Source organism: Cololabis saira, chromosome 18 (genome assembly GCF_033807715.1).
Source record: "Cololabis saira isolate AMF1-May2022 chromosome 18, fColSai1.1, whole genome shotgun sequence".
NCBI classification, from domain to species: domain Eukaryota; kingdom Metazoa; phylum Chordata; class Actinopteri; order Beloniformes; family Belonidae; genus Cololabis; species Cololabis saira.
In genome coordinates this window covers 32937170-32958392 of record NC_084604.1, presented here as the reverse complement: position 1 = coordinate 32958392, position 21223 = coordinate 32937170, and the positions used below count along the sequence as shown (strand labels likewise).

General features: G+C 36.8%; 1 protein-coding gene across 4 annotated transcripts; it reads right to left on the bottom strand.

The window, feature by feature from the left end:
• Positions 1–1171: 1171 nt before the first annotated feature.
• gpcpd1 (glycerophosphocholine phosphodiesterase 1) lies at positions 1172–20060 on the bottom strand. Of its 4 annotated transcripts, XM_061707248.1 has the most exons (21): positions 19759–20060; positions 19533–19611; positions 16033–16123; positions 15781–15865; positions 13267–13342; positions 12523–12561; positions 12123–12246; positions 11095–11329; positions 10843–11005; positions 10540–10669; positions 9406–9460; positions 9225–9317; positions 9072–9146; positions 8206–8245; positions 7832–7890; positions 7606–7671; positions 7386–7522; positions 7035–7170; positions 6735–6895; positions 4240–4289; positions 2464–2641 (listed from the first exon to the last, which is right to left on the bottom strand). In XM_061707248.1, the coding sequence occupies exons 2-21, from the start codon at positions 19579–19581 to the stop codon at positions 2598–2600; spliced, it is 1908 nt and encodes a 635-aa protein (XP_061563232.1). In that variant the 5' UTR covers positions 19582–19611; positions 19759–20060; the 3' UTR covers positions 2464–2597. The 4 variants fall into 4 exon arrangements, with proteins under 4 accessions (XP_061563231.1, XP_061563233.1, XP_061563234.1 ...); XM_061707247.1 differs by lacking the exon at positions 4240–4289 and having other exon boundaries at positions 1172–2641; XM_061707249.1 differs by lacking the exons at positions 4240–4289; positions 13267–13342; positions 19759–20060 and having other exon boundaries at positions 1172–2641; positions 19533–19580.
• Between the last annotated feature and the right edge of the window lie 1163 nt (positions 20061–21223).

The following is a 21223-nucleotide window of genomic DNA, read 5'->3' as shown; positions in this document are numbered from 1 at the left end:
TTGTGATGTGTTCATGGTCATCTAGACTATATATCACAAAACAGTAATTATTAAAAAATCATATATATGGGCATATATATGGGCTGATTTAAAAATCATATATATGGGCTGATTTAATGTGGTTTAATGAATTCAACACCCATAAAACTTGTGATACATAACACCGATTGTTTTCATTAAACCTCATTAAATCAGCCCATAATATGATTTTATAATAATTACTCTCTTGTGATATATAGTCTAGATGACCATGAACACATCACAAGCAATATGACCAAAATCAGTGATATGTATCACAAGTTAAATGGGTGTTGAATTCATTAAACCACATTAAATCAGCCCATATATATGCTCATATATATGATTTTTTAATAATTACTGTTTTGTGATATATAGTCTAGATGACCATGAACACATCACAAGTGGTTTGACCAAAATCAGTGGTATGTATCACAAGTTTTATGGGTGTTGAATTCATAATATCCAATATCAAACCAATTCAACCGCGGTAATACAGTTTTGGTGTTAATGTTAATGAGCCATTAAAAGTAGACGTTGGTCCAGATGTACTTCAGATGTTTCCCAACAAATTGAACTTTATTATGTAATTAAATTGTCAAATTTGTTACCTTTTCAGAAAGTTGTACTTGTTTTTTTTTTTTGCGATACTGATGCAATAGTTACTCAATATTTCCTTGTTTCGTTTCTTTTAGGGTTGTTAAAATGTAATAGCGCAGGCATGTTTACAGCCTTCCATAAACTGGAGATACGTTTTTTACAACATGTCCTTCAAAGGTAAAGCTATCACTACTTCATAGATAAGCTACTGACAATATTTCTGATGCTTAAAAGAATAAAAACAAACTCCTTGCACTAACATACGCACTACGGAAACGTTAGACCATTTAATGTAGTTTTGTTTTGTAATTTCATCTATTGTGGAACTTCATTTCCCAACAAATTGAAGTTTATAGCCTGAAACATATGATGGAACCTTAAAAATTGGGATTATTTTAATATCAATCACTAAAGGTTCCAAACGCAAACTGCACATACGAAGAAATGAAATGAATTGCTCTGCCCTAGTTATAAGTAACCGTCTTCAATCATATATATTCATATTACAGGATGTAACAGCAACAAAAGATATAAAAAGACATTTTCAAATATGTATATGTACACACAAACTTTATTTACATTTCAAGAGGCAGTTATAAACATGGTTCATTGGGTCTGATAGTTCAGTCATACAGGTTTACAGAGCATGGATTCAACAATCATTCGTTTTGCAGGATGATACAGATACTGTACAGAAAACATATTACAATTGAATTCATGTGTATTTTGTTTTTGTCCCAGACTATTGGTGTTGTGAAGCTGAATAAATGTACACGAGGTAACAGTGGTACAGACAGCTTTACTGAAAATCTAGTAAAGAGGTGACGATGTTGAATACAAAGAGCCAGAAGCAGAAAATAAAACGTCCCCCTTAAGGATATGGTATGTACATGAACTGAGGCAAAACATTTGTGTTTTTTCTAAAATCAAGTATGTGCAAACCTTAAGTACATAAAATACACAGTAATCAATGTGTGATGTGCAATAACAATCAGTCAAGTCAATAAACTAAAGTCTGAAGGCATTTAAAGGTGGAGCCACCAAATATAGACCTGCACTGTCCTCAAGCTGCACATTTTCTGCTGCGTTTCTAGCTTTGCTAAAAATTGTGTCAAATTGTTGCCCATTGTTATTCAAGACAATGAAAGTAACTTAAAATATAATAGCTACAAGCGTGCATATAAAAAAAGAACACAAAAAATAAAACATTGAGGGAGTGTGCCCATCTTGCAGAAAGTAATGGCTTGGCCGTGTTGATTTTGTTTTGTTACTGTGACAATGTGAGAACAGATCTCGATTTAAACGGATGTTTCATGATAAACCAGCATTACTGATTTTTAAATGGCTCATGTATTTGTGACTCTCCTGTTTGTTTAACATTGTTTTTCCCACTGTGGGTACGATCTGGAGGATATTCAATGAAGGAGCTGGTCACATTTTGCAGTTATGTCACACTTTAACATCTGTAAAACATCTATTGTGCAGTTTTGTGTATAATTTCCCAGTTTGAGAACATCAGGATAGACTGATGTGTAAACAGGCCGCAGAAAAAAAAGAAGGTAACTCAATTTACAAGCCTGAGTGGCTCAACTGATACTTTTTGGCTAAATATGGACCCATTTCCACAACTGAGTTGAGTGAAATAGATATGGTCTGAATGGTTCTCCTTCTGTAACCACATAAAGGAGGGTAAGGACAGAATAAATCTTGTCAAAAGTTTAGTTTTCTAGTATACGCTTTTCATTGAATCCAATCTTGGCCATTCTCAATGTGTGTGCAACATGCTACATTGAAATATGCTGCAGGGTGGGGGCATGGGGGTACTTAAGAAGAGCTGAGTCCAGAATCAGACTCGGCGCTGCCACCACGAGGCTTGTAGGACATGCAGGGTGCCATGGAGCAGGGAATGGAGTAGCAGGAGCAAGTGGAGCTCTTCATGGTCTCCTCTGTAATCACCTCCTGCAGGGAGTGTTTCCCCTCTACCTGGAAGATGTTTGGCTGCTCTCCTTGGGCTTCACAGATACTAGAGGAGAGAGGAGGAAACATCCATGCAGTTAGGTTCAGTGACTGCTTAGTTGACGCTTGTGGCTCATAAAACAAGACTCCTCACACATGTAAAACGTCTTCAGAAGCTCATTCTGCCACATTCAGTAATTTGCTTGGAAGCAATATTTTTAGGCAAAATAACTGCAGTGAACCACACTGTTTTGTTTTTGTGTCTTTCGCTGCATCAGTTCAATCCCTTGAAGTTCGCAAATTATATACACCGTTTTGCAATCCAGCGCAACAAGATCTTTTGCTGGTACCGACCTACCAACAATGATCCATCATTTAGATTTATGGATTCATTTTTATTATGAAAGATGCAGAAATATAAAACTCATATATTAAACTTATCCCAGTATGGTTCTAAATTATCAAGCAAAACCGTAACTTTTACTTCATATTACTCTTAAGTTTGCGCTGCAGCTCTGGAAATGATTGCACTGGTTGACATCCCGGCTGCAGAAAGGAGCCTTTTCTGAGAACTTTCAAATGTTTAGTGACTCCTGGGTCAGGAAGTTGGGCAGGAAGTTTACTCTGTGCTGAGCTTCCGTTTTTCTTTTACTTTTAGGTGATTTGCTTTAACAACCTGCACCAAGGCAAATTAAGTCATATAGGAAAACCTTTTATTGTAATAACAACCTAAAACATACATTCACAAGAAACAAAAACAAAACATGGTCTTTATAAGTTACTGACTCTGAAAGGGAACACAATCAAGTACGCCTGCTGCCGGCTTTGTGAACCCAGTGAAAAAACAATGGACATCCCATGTTTTCTTATGGGAAAAACAGCCCCAACAGATTCTGACTGTGCTGAATTACTAAAGTTTACGGACTCAACCAAAGACTTAAAAGTCTGTGCCCAGTGCGATCAACCCCAGCGCAAAGAAGTCAAGCAGTTTCCAAAGCAAGTACAGGCAGGACATCCACAGGCTTGAAAGGTGCAGAAAAATATAAAAGTATGCAGTGACATCTGATAAAATTTCTGAGATGGGTATAAATACTTATGGGATGCCTAGATGCTTATTAAGGTGGTTTGGTGTTATAATGCTCGTCCACATCTGCTTAAAAGTACATTTTATAAAAAATTTAAATAAAAAAAAAAACCTTCAGAGACCGATCAATCGCATGCATTTAACAAGCCACTCGCTCTTGGTGCCGCTGTTGTGTCAAAATATAAGATCTATAAGCAAATAAAGCCTTTCAAAAGCATTCTCAAAACAAAGCTCAGAGCATTTGCAGACAGAAATGAGAAAAAATTAAAAAAGGAAGTGTCCTAGTTATCTGCTAAAGGATTTAGCCTAAAAAAAATAAAAAAATTAATGATAAACATGACAGCTGACCAGTATAGCCTCTGTTTAGATTTTTTTCATGAAACTATATTATGTTTCCACTGGAAAGCTGCTGGAAATGTGATTGGTCAACCGCCTCATGTATCATTGTAAGGGAACCTTGCGTTCCGGCAGCATTTGATGAGTGAGATTCATTCAAGGTCGTATCTAACGGGGAGCCAAAAACAAGCTTAGGGGGTGTAAAGTGAGTAAATCACAAGACGCAGGAACCAAAGAGACATTACAGGAACTTGTAGAACTTGAGTCAAAATATGGCACCGAGCTTTCACAAATTCTGGAAGAAAAAAGGCACAGTTATTACAGCAATCTTGAGATGTGGGGTTTTTCAACCAGCTAAGTGTTACTGCTGTGTTGTAATAAGGGCTTCCCATGTTTTGTTCTGCAGAGGTCAGCAAGAGTCTGGGCAAACGTGAATATAAAGCCAATGTCATTGTACAGTGATACAGTGAAACGGCTGAACAAACAGGCTCTGCTGACTGCTCAGTTCCACCCAGACGCAGGGAAGCTATTCAACACTGATAGCAACCCGGCCTTTATGTAACAGGGCCAGCACATCTTGTCCATTCATGTCACGCTCAAATTAGTCGATGAATAATCACGTGTTTTGGCTGAAAGTAACGAGTGCCAAAGGACTCGCGTGTCGGCCGGTGCTATATTACATAACACTGCAATACCTGAAAAACATGCTGACACAGACCAGTCTGCAGACGGTACCATAAAAAGAGGACGCCACTTGAACAAAACTGGACACCTGATTAGGCCTGTGTTGAAAAAAAATAAATAGATTTTCCGATTCTAAATCTATTCTCATATTAATTCCTAAAAATAGATTCTTATGTCTAAAGATCGATTTTTTTATTTTTTTTTTATTTTTCATCATTTTCGCCAGGTGAACTTTAATCCCAGTAGTCAGACACACAGTTTGTCATGACACTTCTGAAAAATGCCAGATGCTTCATGGCAATATGTGTGCGTGGTGACAGAATAAATTAGATAAGCTAAAATGATTTGTTTACTGCATGAACTGTTGCAATTTCTTTTTTTGCACTTTAAATGGATATTGAAAGGCCTGCTTGAGTTATTTATTTCTTAGTTATTTCACAGTAATTGTGAAATTATTATTTCACTAGTTATTTTACAGTCATAATTCAGGCAACAGCTCAAAAAACATTTTAAATAACACTAAGCCAATATCGAATCGAATCATGATAATCGATTCTGAATATTAAGAATCGGAATCGAATCGATTCTTGAATCGATACCCAGCCCTACACCTGATTAGCAGAGTAGGTGCATCTTTACGAGAAACAGTTTGTGTGCAGAATCAGATTTCATACTGTATGTCCTAACTCTTTAAAAGAAGATGGTGTGATGTTCGCATTGAATTGAGAAAATGTGTAGTGCCTGGTTCTTGAAAAGGAGAAGTTGATAAGTCTGGCATCCCTTTGGATATCAGCAATACTCTAACTTCAGTTAAGCACTTTACTCTAAAAACTGTATCACTGAATAATTGATACCCTTGAAAACAGGTAAAAAAAAATTAAATATGACCAAGTTCAAGTATTACTTTTTAAAAACGTATTTCAATATTTTGTTAATCATTTTGATAATATGACTTAAGAATAATTAACTGAAAAAAAACAACCCCAAAACAGAAAGCATGAGGTTTATACTATTGTAGATATGACAAGTATCATGTCAGCTGCTTTCAAATGACGTTCGGGTTAAAACAGTAAACACAGCTGTTTACACAGTTGGCTGTTAATAATTAAAATACCAATGTACATTATAAATCACACTTCATTTAAAAGTCAAAAATGAAAAGCAATGAGCCAAAATATTAACATGTTAGACAGAATTAGTTTTTCCATCTCGAAAAGAATTTTCATATCATCTGAATCACTAATGTGACGTTCTTGTAAATATGTTCAAGATCAAGATCTATCTACTATCTATATTGCAAAGTGTGGGCAATGTCAGGGGAGAAGGAAGAAAATAAATAAATAAAATCAATCATAAGCTAGGGTTGTAAATGACCACAGATGATCCACAGCTTGTCATGTGAGCCACAGACTGATTTCTTTGACGAAACAAAAAACACAGGCATCTCAGTGTGGATTGCGAGTGCTTTAGGTGATGACCGGTAGAAACAATAACGTAAAGCAGGGGGCAAATTGACTTCCTTGTAAAATACGGTATATCAACAACAGTTCACAGAATTAAAAACTTATCACTGTTTTTTCTGTGAATTTCGGTTTGCATTTAAGACATTCTTTGTTGTTTAACATGATCAAAGTTATTTGTAATGATAATGTAATGACTGTGTAGAAGTACACAAGATGAGACATGAAATGTGTTCCTCTTTCTGAACTAATACTCGATAAAGAGCACGCTGACGTCAATTTGTCACGGGTTGGGGTTTATATCTGTTCCTGTTCCTTTCATTTAAGTTTTGTTTTGACTTCCCTTGTTCCCACCTTGTTTGCACCAGAGTTTCACCAAGTCCTATGAGTAGATCTTGTCATGCCTTTCCCTTCCTTCCTGCTGGTCCGTACTGTTTTCTTCCAGACTGTGTCTTGCCTTGGTTTCTGTTTGTTTCTCTGCTCAGTTTCTTTTTGACTTGTCTTTTTTTAATAAAATACTTTTATGACACCATGTTTATAATCTACAATGCACAAATAAATGTGGCAGCAGATATGAATGTTAAAATTCAACCTACCTATCGTAAATGAGCCCATTGATTCCTTGCTCTCTCAGCGTCCTTCTGGTTTCGTGGTCATTGTTGTCATCTCCCCAGCTGAACACCACCAGGCCTTTGGACTGGGCATCCCCAATGTAGTTAAGGTGCTTCAACAGCTCTTCGGTGTGGGCACTGATTCCCTGGAGAAGTGACAGATCAACTCCATCAGATGAGAGCAAGACATCGATCCACTTTTTAAACATTTTACCTTTTACCTGCAATGTAACCATTTTATAAGATATATTTTCAAAAAGCAACTGTAGAATACAAATTGCTCACCAGAATATTTTCACTCTGGGCAAAGCTGACAGCAATTTGAGTAGTCTGGCATCGGATGTCCATCAGTTCAGGATATTTTTCTGAAATTCCCTGAGTGAGGAAGAGGATGGGGTACTTGTTCTGCTTCTGACGCACCCTGAAGGAAAAGAGGGAGGCCATACAGAGATTTCATTGGCTGTTGAGGAGCATTAATGTATGACTTAACCCTCTCTGACAAGAAAAACCTTCAAATTGTCTAAATAATATTACAGAATCCTAAAAAGGTTTCATATAAAACCTTTTTTTTGTTCAGATTGCCTAAAATTTCTATACTCAAATTAGTGTGCCAATTCTTGTTTCAGCTGCACTCACATTGTGCAGATATCCGGGTCAAAACAGGAGAAGACAATGCGTCTTTGTCCACCTTTCTGCAGAATACATGACAGGATGATGTCGAGGAACTTGTTCATGTTGAAATAGGACGACAGGTTTCCGTCCCATGACCCATCCTGTAAATATAAAAGTAGCAAAAACATCAGCTTGTTTTTTTCTTCCTCTTTCTTCTTTTTAAATTCTGCTTTAGAATAATCACCTTCATCTGGCTGATCCATTTGAGCTCAATGTTGAACCCAACATGTTCAGGAACGGCTTGGAAAATCTTTAGAAGTACAAAAATATTAATTCATTTTACTGTGACAGATAAACTAGAGATATAGGCAATTTAATTTATTTGTATAGAACATATTAAGAGATACAGTATAATAATAATATTATTATTATCAACAACTACCATTAATGATCATCATTATGTCAGTTACCTGGGACAGTGACGGGAATGGCTGATGTTCATCGACATCATCATCTTCATCCGGGAGATCTGCATAACATCCAAAAGAAAAGCTTGTTCATACAACTCAAATTACACAAAACATCCAGTTCCCCGATGCCATTTTGTATCATTAAGCAAACAAAGCAATCGTTTATCTTAATTGGATCCATGCCAGTCCAATTGTCCACACCCGGCACAAGTATCTACAGTAACTTATGTAACAAGGCTGAAATAAAATAGACTTGCATAAGACTGGCCAACTGCCTAATAACATGTTATCAGAATTTTATAACTGAACGACTTGAAAGTACAGCAGGAAAAGGAGCAGTAACAAGCAAAACAAAGTAACACGTCCGTGCATACCTTTGAGATCGCTTCCTTTCATTGCAGCGACATGGGCCAGCTACACAAAAACAGAACATAATTTGTGTAAATACTAATTGGATCAACAAGCCCATTCTTGTCCTTTCATCATCAAATCTGTAGGTGAAGTTGTTGCTTTCAGGTGCAGTTATTTTACACAATGCTCTCATGAGAATAGATATTTGCAAGTTATGCTTGAAACCCTTTCCACTTCCTCAACGAGACAACATCTGGCGTTCTTTTCCAGATGAACCCAGACGTGCATTAAGCTGCTGAGGACTAGCTGTCATGTGATAAAATAAGGCAGTGTTTCCCAAACCCGTTCCTCAGGGCACACTGCTCTGCAATTTTTTATTCCTTTATTTTTTAACATGTTTTACATGTTTGGACACACCTGGCTGGTTTTCATCCAATTTTGCATGTCTTTAAATGAGCCCCTGGCATTATTCATGGTTACATGGCTAATTGCCCAATTTTTGGTCCAGCTGTTAGTATGAGAGACTTAAGTTATGTGTGTATATCCTTGATATAGATTTTGCCACAGCTTTCAAACATATGCTGAATTCCTGACTTCTCTACAGGATATTCCCTTGTCAATCTTATTGCATTATTGTTTCAGCATGTAGTTTAGCAACACATCTTTAAACATGTATTCTCTGCATACAGTACACCAAAGGGAAATTCCAATGTTAAAAATCCATATCAGCAACTTTTGCAGTTGCTTCCTTAAGCAAAGTAAAGCCGGCTTTTCAAGTTAACAGTTTATCAGTGAACAAACAAAGAGAGACAGAAGCAGCACAGCAGGTTTTAAGACAATAACTGACACCATCCTGACGGACTCAGTTGAACTATCGCAGGAGTTTTACCTTTAAAAGCTGCAGCTGGTCGTATGTCAGGTCTTTGACTGGGACCTCAATAAGCTCCAGGTTCTTGTCATTCTTCTGTTGGGTGATGGACAATTATCAGTGGAGCAAAAGCTGCAAAGCTTAAGTGCTAAGAAGAACAGGGACTTAAATCACCTTCTTGGTGGATATGCAGCAGGTGAGATCGTGGTATACGATAGGCACAGCATCCTTGGAGAGGTGAACATCAAACTCTACAAAGGCTGCACCCTTTAAATACACAAATAAAAAGTATTTAAAAACAGGTGTCACACCAAAGACGGTATTCAGCCAAACATTGATCGTCACTCCCACTTACATGCTTAGCAGCACTTTTGAATGAGGCTATTGTGTTCTCTCGGACTCTGTGGTGTCTAAAACACATAAAAATCATTTGACACATGTTTACAACACCTGGCAAAAAAAAATGCCAAGACCACTCTTGGAGGATGTTCATTCGTAATATTTTGTAGGGAAAAAATAAGTCACAATTGTGACAAAACTTCTTTATTAAAAAAAACAGCTAAAACTTCTGGCTTTGTAAAACATGTATCAGAAACCATTTCAAGATTGAATAAAAGGAAAAAAATGCCTCTAGAAAAAGCTCTGGCATCATCCCCATGCCAAATGAAGATCAAACTCACACACATTCACCTAATAATCCAAAGTCAGCGAATGTTTCTCCCTAGCTCACTGCAGCCTTGTTTTTTTCCTGCTTTGACTTTTTGTGGATTTTCTGGTTTTAACATGTGTTGCTTTGAGTTTTCTGTCCTGACACTAAAACATTTTATTTGATCTACCCATGTGCCAACCTTTGAAAACCTTCCTATTTTGTTCATAGAGTGTCCAAACTCACTGGGAGCAACAAAGATCTTTTGGCATCGTTAATTAATTAACCTCTTGACAGTTTTAAAATTATTTCCACAGTTTCAACTGACAACTCTCTTGTCAGAGCCATATTTCTAGTAACTGGGCCAAGCTTGTGATGTTCTGCAAGCATTTTCCCTTTTAACTCCTGATGACTTTTGTAATTATACTTTTGGATGTTTCTTTTTGAGTTGTAAACTACAGCACCTTTTTTGAAGATGTGTTTTACAAAGCCAGAGCAATCAGATGTCTTGTGTCAAAACCTGTGAGTTAACAAAATTAAACTGCTGAATAAACATCCCTCTACAGTGGTGATTACATATTTTTTTAAATAGGGTTTGTAAGTATCATTCAGATGCAGATTATTTTGTTGTTTTAGTGTTGAAGCAAAACTACTTTAATTAAAAGGAAAAAAAAAATGTCTATAAAAAATTTAAATTCATTGAGTTTAGCTGAACTGTCATTAAATATTTGTAGTTTCTTTCCAAACCAATGAGATCTTAATAATGTATTATATATAAATGCTGCTAAATATCACTGGTAATTAGACAGGATACTGTGATATGGTTTTTTTTCTGAGCCTCACTTTGCTGCACATGTGCTGCCCGCTCCTCTGTGACCCACATCCAGAGTACTTCTTTTCTTCCAGTGCTTTGTGAAGGATGAGCTCATGTCACATTGGACTCCTTGGATTGGACGGATCACCAGGTAATCCACTAAAATGCAATAACAAAGTAAAAATAAGCATGCATGACTGTAAATGAGAGCTCAAACTGCTCAGGAGGCTATGCACGTTGCATCACCCGCTTGTTTCTCCAATCCAAAATTATTACGAATGTTTTGTGCTGTGGAGTACCAACAGACACGCATCTAAAACATTTAATCTTACCTCTTACTTTCCCAATCGTCTGCCTTGCATTTCGTCCCATTATGGGAAGTGTAACTACTCCGCCGTCTTTGCCACTCTCTAAAAATGTGGAGGAGAGGAGGATGGCGGCCCCCACATGTCCTGGATGGGTGTCCCCCTGAACTACATGCTCACTCATATCCTCCTGTAATCAAGGACAGAATAGGTAGAGCATAAATTCAAGATACAAAAAAAGTAATCTTAATTCTGCACAGATTTATGAGGCAATATTACCTCAAAGAACTCAAAGGTGAGCTCAAGGTTGTCAGGTTCCATGGTGTGGATACTGTACTCAGTCCACTGGGAGGGATCCAGGGCGTAACCACACTCCGGCTGAGAGTGACGTGACTTATATCCATTGGCACTAATCACACTGATCTCCAAAGTGGTGGTCGTCTCATGCAGCGAAGTAGGACTGAGCTCATCATCCTCCTCTTCCTCCTCAATGCCCTCTATTGTGAGCTTGATCCTGTTAGGCAAGTAACATAAAAGTCAAATATACATTATACTCAGAAATTCTTATCTTAGTTACAAATAAATCATATGTTTGGGTAGGGCTGGGCGATATATCGAGATTTTAATATATATCGATATATTTTTAAACGCGATATGGTACGAGACAATATCGTTTATATCGATTTAAAAAAAAAAAAAAAAAACAATTATGATTTTGATATAGCTTATTTTGTGACAAATTGACTTGAATGTTTTATTTGAGATTTGCACAAATGTTTTGTTATTTGCACAACTGTCAACCTCAGTGGAAAAGTCTGCCTGTTACTGTCTACATTGTATTAATTGCACAGTGTATTTTAATTTAATTGTTATGCAGGAAAGGGATATTTGTTTTATTTTATTCAAGAAGCATTTTTATTCTATATATGCAGGCAGTTTATTTTTATTTCATTTGTTTTATACATTTTGATATTGTGCAGACCTCTGTTAATAAAGGAACCTGTGTGACATTTGGCACGAGGCTTTGTATTAAAACTGACTGTTTTTTTAAGGGTTTGCCTCAGAAATAATGAAGCTAACAGAGATGCTATGCTATAATGCTTTGGGGGGAAACCCCAATTATGGCACAGAAAAAATATCGATATATATCGAGTATCGCGATTCAGCTAGAAAATATCGAGATATGACTTTTGGTCCATATCGCCCAGCCCCATGTTTGGGTAGGTAACAGGCCAATAAGGTGTGTGTTTATGTATACTGTAAATATAGATATAGATATGTGTGTGTGTGTGTGTCACCATCCATACCTGAAGCGAGACTTCTTGAACTTCTTCTTGGTGATGGACACCGGAGGCATCTTGCTATAGTGCAAACGCAGGCGAATTTCAGTCTGGCATGTGAGCCACCCTGAGTCAACGAAATGCACCCCATCTATAGAGAAAGAGGACAGCGTGTGATTAGGCCTCACATCGACTTTGTTCATGATGAATGCCGAGCACAGAGCTGCAGACAGCTACTGTATCAGGCTACTCTTTGTTCAACTAAATGAACAACCCTAAAACATGAGCAGAACAGGAGCCTAAATCATTGGGAAACACAGTAATGCAGTTTTTCTGGGTCTGAGATTTAAAATACTGTAAACAAATATAAAAAGGTAAATAAAGTCAAGTTTATGTGTTGCTCATTATTTTTTTTAATCCAACTTACTGTGAATTCCAAATTGTCCATCGTCAATATCCAGGTGTGCTATAATAAAATGAAAGAGCATTAAAAAAAGCAAAAGGATAAAAAATATCTTAATCAACAGAAGTGCAAGTCATATCAAACCAAAGCATTTGTAGTTGTCAAAGAAAACTCTCACTTTAACTGTTTAAACCAGATATGAAGAATCATTGGTTTGCTCGGAATTTGACTTGGTTCAACAAGCATTAATTCATTTTCAAAATATCATTCAAATGTCAGGAGGGATTAGTGTTACTTTAGCAGGATATTACGACTTGAGCATTTACTAGATAAAAAAAACTAAAAACCCCAAAAAACAGGGTGACTTTGATCAAATGAGGGTATAGATGTGGGTGTGGGCAGGCTGTAACTTCTCATCCTATCTAACTCATAAAATCAGCCAAACAGCCTGATTAAAGCTAGTTAAATGGAACATTAAATAGATATGTCTATAAAAATCGGTTATGTCATCTATTGCACTGCAGTGTTTCTTCTAAAGCTATAGATTGGTCCAGCGAGTGCTCCGTCCTATCCCTCACAGGGCACAATGCCAAAAAAAGCAGCGTTTCAAGGGTAACCAGTAAATTACAGTGTTGTGAAGAGAAAACACTGCAGTACTTTGTACATTTCAGCTGCCGTAAAAACAAGAAAGGGCCAGGAAAGGGAATGGGAGTTTTTAAGTACAACACATTTAACCAAACCGTGCACCATTTTCTTTTAGTTTTATACCTGTGGGGCTCATCGTGCGGGGCTGATGATGGGTCTCCCACTTATTGACTATCACTTGAGAGGGACCACCTGCACTCTGCAATTCCAATGTTGGGTACAATGTTAGGGTTTTCAAATCTGTTAAATAAGTCTACTTGTCAGCTTGGTCTCAGAGGCATCTTTGGACCAGAGGGTAGGAAAGGATTTAAGAGCTGGTATAGTCACCAATCCCCTGCTAGGGCAGTCAGCCACCATGGGTTGAAATCTGAAAAGTGGATTTGTTAGTGAGGGGGAAAAAAAGAAACCCTGGTTACAGTTGTCTGGTTAGACACTGGATCTCTTTTTCATCTGTGAGTCCAATTGATGTTATCTTTAGCAACAATAGTCCAATATATCTAGTCATCTATTTTAAAATTACATGGTGGTAAAACTGATCAAAACTGTGCCCAGCATTAGTCATTTATTCAACTATCAATGAAGTCCATATAGTGGGGTCGTCTTGTGTTTATTGCTGATAAAGTCTCTTTTTTCTAATTTATTCATAAGTTAAATTAAAGACACTAGCAAGTCTCATGTAAAACACAAACTGAAGGCCTACCAGAGTAAGGTATCTTCTAAAACGGTGCACAAACACATGAGAAAATATAGTCAAAACAAGTCCTGCGACTCACAAAATGAGAATCACACTCACGTTAAACAAAGAAACTAAATACATTACAGTTTGAAATAGTTTTAGAAATATCAGCAGTTTTTGTTTGTTTTTTTTTGTTAAAAAAGGTAAACAGTGGTCCTGAGTATTTAACTATAGATATACACCATGGTGTAAGGGAGCTTAGCAAACGTTCAGTTAAGGCCCATGTGACAGATTAGTAGAAACCAGCAGGTCAGTTTGCCTGTGGCTGGAAATTCCACAACACTGACCTCAAACTGTTCACGCCTGGCATTACCATGTGTCTTGATGGATCGTGTACAGTCAGAGGACCGTGTACACTCAGTGATATTTGATCTGACCAGGTTACATAAACAGCTAGATACTGAAATGAAAGTCAATAGTGTTAATCAAAAAAAAACTAAAATAACCCGTGTGAGCTCTGTGTCTTGCACCTCTGCTGACCAAAACTGGTGTTTATGAACTGGAGAGTTCTGATACTACACCAGAAATGTGAAGCAAAACAGATACATTAAACTGCTCTGCCAACTGTAAAAAGTAGCTTCTCTGGCTGCAACATAATGCACAAGTCTTTCAAATGTCCACCAATGCATTCTGCCAACCCCAAGGCTCAACAATCAGTTCAGATTTTACATTTAAGATAGGAATGTTGAAGGCTTGGATGGACACATTCTGTTCAAGAAATACGTGGCAGCCACGAGGACCTATGGAGCAGAGCCAAAGCTCTGCTGTGTTCAAAATGAACATTAAAAAAAGTGGTTTTATATTGGTGAGACATCTGCACACTAGGTTTAATGCCAAAAAAAATAAAAATTTCTGGACACTGTACGGGTAAGAAAGAAGCATTTGGGGGGGGGCTTGTAAACCCCCAGCTGCTCACATGGAATGCATCTCTGGACATCTGCTGAGGAGATTTTCCTTATTCGTGCCCCGGAAAAAACATCCTAATGCTATCTGACCAATGAGATCTCAACGTGACTATGTCCTCTCTAGTCTGTATGCATTCCAAAAATGGAAGTTCAAAAACAAAACAGATCAACCGTAGGGTTAAAGCTCTGTGTTAAGAATGTCTCCATCCATGTCACACTACACCCACGCTTCTAGGGAATGGGAGCTCGAGGAAAATCAGCTGGAAATAACTCTGGCACGGATTGTGCTTATAATAGTTCTTAATGGAGTCTACTCCTACACGTGGTGGTAGTTGTTTTATTAAATACAAACAGCTCTGGCTTTATAACAGCTGATACTAAGGAAAGTAGTGCTTGCTGTTTTATCTCCATCTTGTAGTTTACCCAGTCGTTAGGTACATCTCTGTATTATATTCCCTTAATGGGTTTAGTGAATCCCCATAGGATACCTTATAAGCTAGAATAGCAAAATCATGAAGGAAATCTGTGTGGCTACGTCATAGTATGATGAAAAAGTTTCATGGTTTAAAATAGTAGTGTGGATGGAGCGCGAGTGTTAGGTGTATTAACGTCTGTACAGTTCCACTTGTGATCATTCAAGACGCCTACTATTACCAGGTGTGAACAGGACCTGACAGAGTAGTCCAAAAGATTCAGAGAATTATGTTCATATCAATTATGGAAACACATTTCTTACACACCATAATCTCCAATTTACTTTCATTCTTGAAATCAAAAAAGAAAAAAAAAAAAAAGGGAAAATTTGTTTCTGCTCTCTCAGTTGATGAGCTGCAAAAGGACATGCATTAGTTCATGAAACAATGGCATAGTCAAAGCACTCTTTAAACAAATGAATAAACAATATTTACTCTTGTGGCAACAAACGCCAAGACCACAACAACTTTAAGCAAATCTGCAGATGACCTGGCTACACAACCCTATAGAAAGGACACTCACCTTTGACTCGAGAAAGTAGCCTTTGAAGTAGCGATACTTGGAAACAACGCCTCTGGGAACAGTGGCTGTCACAGTCCATGTGTGTCTGTTGTTGAAAATAAATGTATAAAATATCAAAAAGAAGAACAAACTTCATTGGTGAAATATTTACAAAAGATCCCATTTTGCAGCCGGATAGGCCATATATTGGCAAAGTTTAAAGATAAACTGTATATGAAGGAAAAACAGCAGTAGGTTTGGAGTTTCACGTACTCTTCATCACCAAGAGGATGTAAAGGGATTGCTTTTTGATAGATCCAGCTTCCCAGGGCCTCACAACTGCCGACGACTGCAATCAGCTCACCTATGAACGGACAAAGCAGTGTTTTTTTTACAGGTAAACTAAACAGAAACAATCAAGTGGTTAATAATCACTTTCAGCCCAGGGTTAACTCCAAGAAAGGTTCAAATTCGTTTGCATCCTACACTACCAACATGTGGAATTCCTTACCGACAGCCATAAAAGAGAGCAAATCCCTAATCTCCTTCAAGTCTGCCCTAAAAAGCCACCTACAGGAGGCTGCTACTCGTAACTGGGAATAATCAAAGCCTCTACTGCACATCCCGCTGTTCCTTCTGATTATTGTTTCTTGTTTTTTTTGTTTTGTTTTCTGCTTTTATTTTGTATTACCTAGCTTATTCTATTTGTCCCATCACCTTTTTAGTCTCTCTCAGTGCAAAATAACAGTAATTCCCCCCTTTTCTTTTTTTAAAATCTTCCCTACAAAGTACTGCTTCTTACCTGTATGTCATTCAATGTTATATCAGTTTAAAAAGGTCTCCAATGTAAACAAGTGTAATGCTTTCTTGGAATAATGCCTTTTAATTGACTTTGTATCAGCGAATCTGTACTGTCATGAAACTGTACCTGATCCTATGCAATTCTTCTAATAAATTCTTCAATCAATCAATATCTAGAAGAAAATAAAATCCGTTCTATGCATTGAAACAAAACAAACATTTTATTACCCTGTTGATTTACATCCAAAAACTAAATTCATATTAAATGTTCAAAACGTTGCACTCTTTTAACAGAGCATTAACTTTAATCATGTATTTAAAATGAAAATAAATGTAAATAAATGCAAGAAACTGCAGATATCTGGATCATATAAGAAATAAGAATAACAAAAGCGAAAGGGGAGTTCACTTAAAATTAGGTTGCATTAACTTTCCAGTTCATCCCAAGAGAAATGTTCGTTCGTTTTTATTTATTTCGAACATGTATATATATAAAAAAAAAACCAAGAAAAAAAAGATAAGAAAAACAAATACAGGTGGGCATTCCGCCACATAAAGAAAAAAAAAAAAACACATCAAAAAACATATTTCAGTTACATGTTCGAAAAGGAGTGGGAGGAAGTATAAACTTATTTAATCCCACCCCCTTTCCACTATGGAGGATTTTTTGTGCCAAAATTAAATAAATAAATACATCATTAATTAATTAAATAGGGAATGAAATATATCATTAATTAATTAAATGTGTCATTAATTAATTAAAATTTGAATGAAATATGTCATTAATTAATTAAAATACTATTAATTTTAAGTAAAAATATATATTTATTGTTTCAGCATTTAATTAATTAATGACACATTTAATTAATGATTGCGTGTTGCGTGTGAATCATGAAATGTAAAACTGCATTTAATTAATTAATGACACATTTAATTAATGATTTCGTGTTGCTGAATCATGAAATGTAAATGTAAAACTGTCAGTTTCACTCGTCAAACTCAGTGGGTGGAGCTAACGCAAATCTAGTGGAATCCACTGCTTTGGTCTGTACGGAGCCCTGGAGGTGACATGGAAATTATTATTGTTATCTCGTGCGCACGACTTTTTATCTCATGCCATTCACTTCAACATATACAGCTATTGATGCCAAGCATTTATCTAGTCGTCGAAGTCCGATCTCGGGAAACTGGCTTCAAAAACGACGTTTTAAAAGTGGAACTATTTCCAGAGGCGGAGTTGACACAAAGTGCTTCGACATTGTCACGTGAGCGTGCTGGACCAATCAGAGTGGCCGCTGGTCCAAGATCGCTGCCTACAGTGCTGATTTTATTTGTAGAAATAAGCTTTAAATTGCACTAAAGTGACTACAAACAATGTTATATGTAAACGAAAATTAATCTGAATTATAAAACTAAGAGACCTGCTGAAACAGTGATAATTCTGTCATTAGATAGAACATTAGACAGTGATGATTCTGTCATAGGGGTTCTCCCTAATGATGGAAATATAATACCCATATGCTCAAAACCTATGTTAAACCTGCAATAATAACATGTTTTCTATTTTCTATTTTAGTTGTAATATTTCTGGTTGGTTTTGTTAACTCTGAGCTTTGTTGGTTGGTTTGTTAGTTTGCTGGTGGTTTTGTTCTGAACACCTTTCTCTGTTTCTCATTTTGCTGGGACGTCGGGTCCCTCCGCCGAGACACAACTTTTGCGGTAGGCGTTCATTTTTATGTCTAAAAATGATGCGCAGTGCCGACCCATCAGAAACGGTACAGATATTTTGGGATTTTTTTATATATATAAAAGAAATACATGACTTCACACAATACACGCGCTGGGTGACGCCTCCGTCGTTGCTACGGCAACCCGTCAGATCAGTCCATAATGTGGCCCAGTCTGAACAGAGCCAGATCCGATATGGACACTTGCTAAAAACAGTGTGGACAGTCAGCCCTGAAAATCGGATATGAGAAGGAATCAGATATGAATCAGATTTGCCTGCAGTCTGAACGTGGCCCTAGTTTATCGGAATATGTCCCGAAGCCCTGCAACAATCCATTATGTGGATTCGATTTGCCTTGACTTGATGTGCAGGGGAACCAATGAGGTGTTTGGAATCCGCCCACTGAGTTTGATGAGTGAAACTGACAGTTTTACATTTACATTTCATGATTCAGCAACACGAAATAATTAATTAAATGTGTCATTAATTAATTAAATGCAGTTTTACATTTCATGATTCACACGCAACACGAAATCATTAATTAAATGTGTCATTAATTAATTAAATGCTGAAACAATAAATATATATTTTTACTTAAAATGAATTGTATTTTAATTAATTAATGACATATTTCATTCTAATTTTAATTAATTAATGTCACATTTAATTAATTAATGATATATTTAATTCCCAATTTAATTAATTAATTATGTATTTATTTATTTAATTTTGGCACAAAAAATCCTCCATATTCCACAACTAAACATAAATTATATGCCTGTATTTACGCTTTATACTCTACACTAATTTGTATAAATAAATATATATCATTTTTACAAAAATAACCTGTTTAATACCAAATGTAAGTTCTATCATAAATATAATATAACTATGATATAAATATACTATGACTATGATATAAATATAACTATGATACGTATATCTATACAAACATACAAAGACAGCATGACTAAATAGCAAAACACACACAGCTGGTGATCTTTAAACACAGTCTTCATTTTTATACCTCAAATAAACTATGTCTTTATATTTATTTTTAAATTGTTTTATGTTTGTACATTCTTTTAACTCCAAATTCAAATCATTCCACAGTTTGATTCCCAAAACTGATACACAAAAACTTCTTTTTGTTGTACGCACAAATAAAGATTTGAAGTTTAGGTTTCTCCTTAAATTATAACCCCCTTCCCTCCCAATGAATAAAATGTAATTTCTGAAATACCTGGAGATGTTTCTCCTCTCAGAGCCAGAGTCACCTGAGTGGTTTCCATGGTCGGCAAAGACTGAAGGTGCAAATCAAACTGCAAGACATCCGCAAGGTTTATATAAATAACATTCAACAATCACCAGAGAGGCTCTTAAGCAATAGCTGTCTGGTGGTTGCCAGACTGAAACTTGCATTCAAAACCAAAAAAAACTTAAAATTACATTGAATTTATGTTGAATACCTTTTGGGTGTCCAAAGCTCTGCGTGGTTTTCTTGAGAAAATCAAGGGATGAAATTAGAAGTGAAGCCTACTTCTGTATCCTGATGAGAAACATCGCTCAGGAGGAAAACAACAGCAGAAGCCGGTTCAAACACAGCCAACCAAACACACATAACCACCACAAATAGAACCTCCGGTGGTTAATAATAAAAAAAAAAAGAGAGCAAAACTTAAATCAATCACCGAGACGTGACGTTAGAAGTGGAACAAAGAGCGACTGCTGTCTCGTCTGGCGGCCTGTCTGCAGTCACGACTCATTAGTAGACGAGCTGCGGCTGGTAAAAACAGAGACACGGCTTCCGGTAGGGACTTTCAAAACAAAACATTCATTAAACAGGTCTCTTCTTTGGCATGAAAGATACGGTAATATATCCTTTATTTTCTCCCTCAGTGGGGAAACTTATTTTTGTTGTCAGCAGTACACTTAGCACACACATGCAGGGGAAGGGTAAAAAGACTAAAAAGTCAGAAATAAAAATATATAAAAAATAAAAAAAATATATATCAAATATGTATAATCACAGAAATATGAACAGTATATACAGTTGGTTGAAAGAAGAAACAGTGCAAAAAAAGCAGCTGGAGTGTTGTGAGGTAGACTGGCAGATTGGCAGATATTGCACATCTTATATTATTGCACATCTTATGTTATTGCATATATTATTGTCATATTATTGTCCACTGGCTACTGAGAGCAGGCCTGGTTATACAGTCTGATGGCAGCGGGGAGGAAGGACCTGCGATGCCTCTCGGTGGTGCATCGTGGGTGACGAAGCCGGTCACTGATGGAGCTCTCCAGGGCTCTGACAGTCTCATGAAGGGGGTGGGAGACATTGTCCATGATGGAGGACAGCTTAGCCACCATCCTCCTCTCCCTCACCACCTCCACCCGGTCCAGACTGCAGCCCAGGACAGAGCCGGCTTTCTTCACCTTTCTTCACAAATTTGATATTAGTAATAGGAAATAACCAGAGGTGTCAAGTAACAAAGTACAAATACTTTGTTACCTTACTTAAGTAGAAATTTTGGTTATCTATACTTCACTGGAGTCATTATTTTTCAGACGACTTTTTACTTTTACTCCTTACATTTTCACGCAATTATCTGTACTTTTTACTCCTTACATTTTAAAAACAGCCTCATTACTCTATTTCATTTCGGCCTTTAAAAAAAACTACCGGTATCCAGTTAAATTGCTCCATCCGGATAGAGTGAATTTGGTTGTGGTTGTTTCAGATGTTCTTGTCCAGTTTTGTTCTTACATCCGTTCCCTCAGATTCCTGCAACTAAACTTGGATGTACATTCCAATAAAGGTTAGGATAAATGATAACATGCCTCTGAAGTTTGACTTTTTGCACCATTACAATAATTATAGGCAACTAGTCATCATATCTCCTGCTCTCTGAAACACATGTTAATGCTTAA

Bases quoted from the DNA above. Each gene is read 5' to 3' on its own strand.
- gpcpd1 (XM_061707247.1), bottom strand. From the start codon at position 19,581: ATGGAAACCACTCAGGTGACTCTGGCTCTGAGAGGAGAAACATCTCCA. The intron at 12,247-12,522 runs GTAAGTTGGATT...CTTTCTCTATAG, and splicing joins TGGACAATTTGGAATTCACA to ATGGGGTGCATTTCGTTGAC. The intron at 6,896-7,034 runs GTGAGCAATTTG...TCACTTCTCCAG, and splicing joins CCCAGAGTGAAAATATTCTG to GGAATCAGTGCCCACACCGA.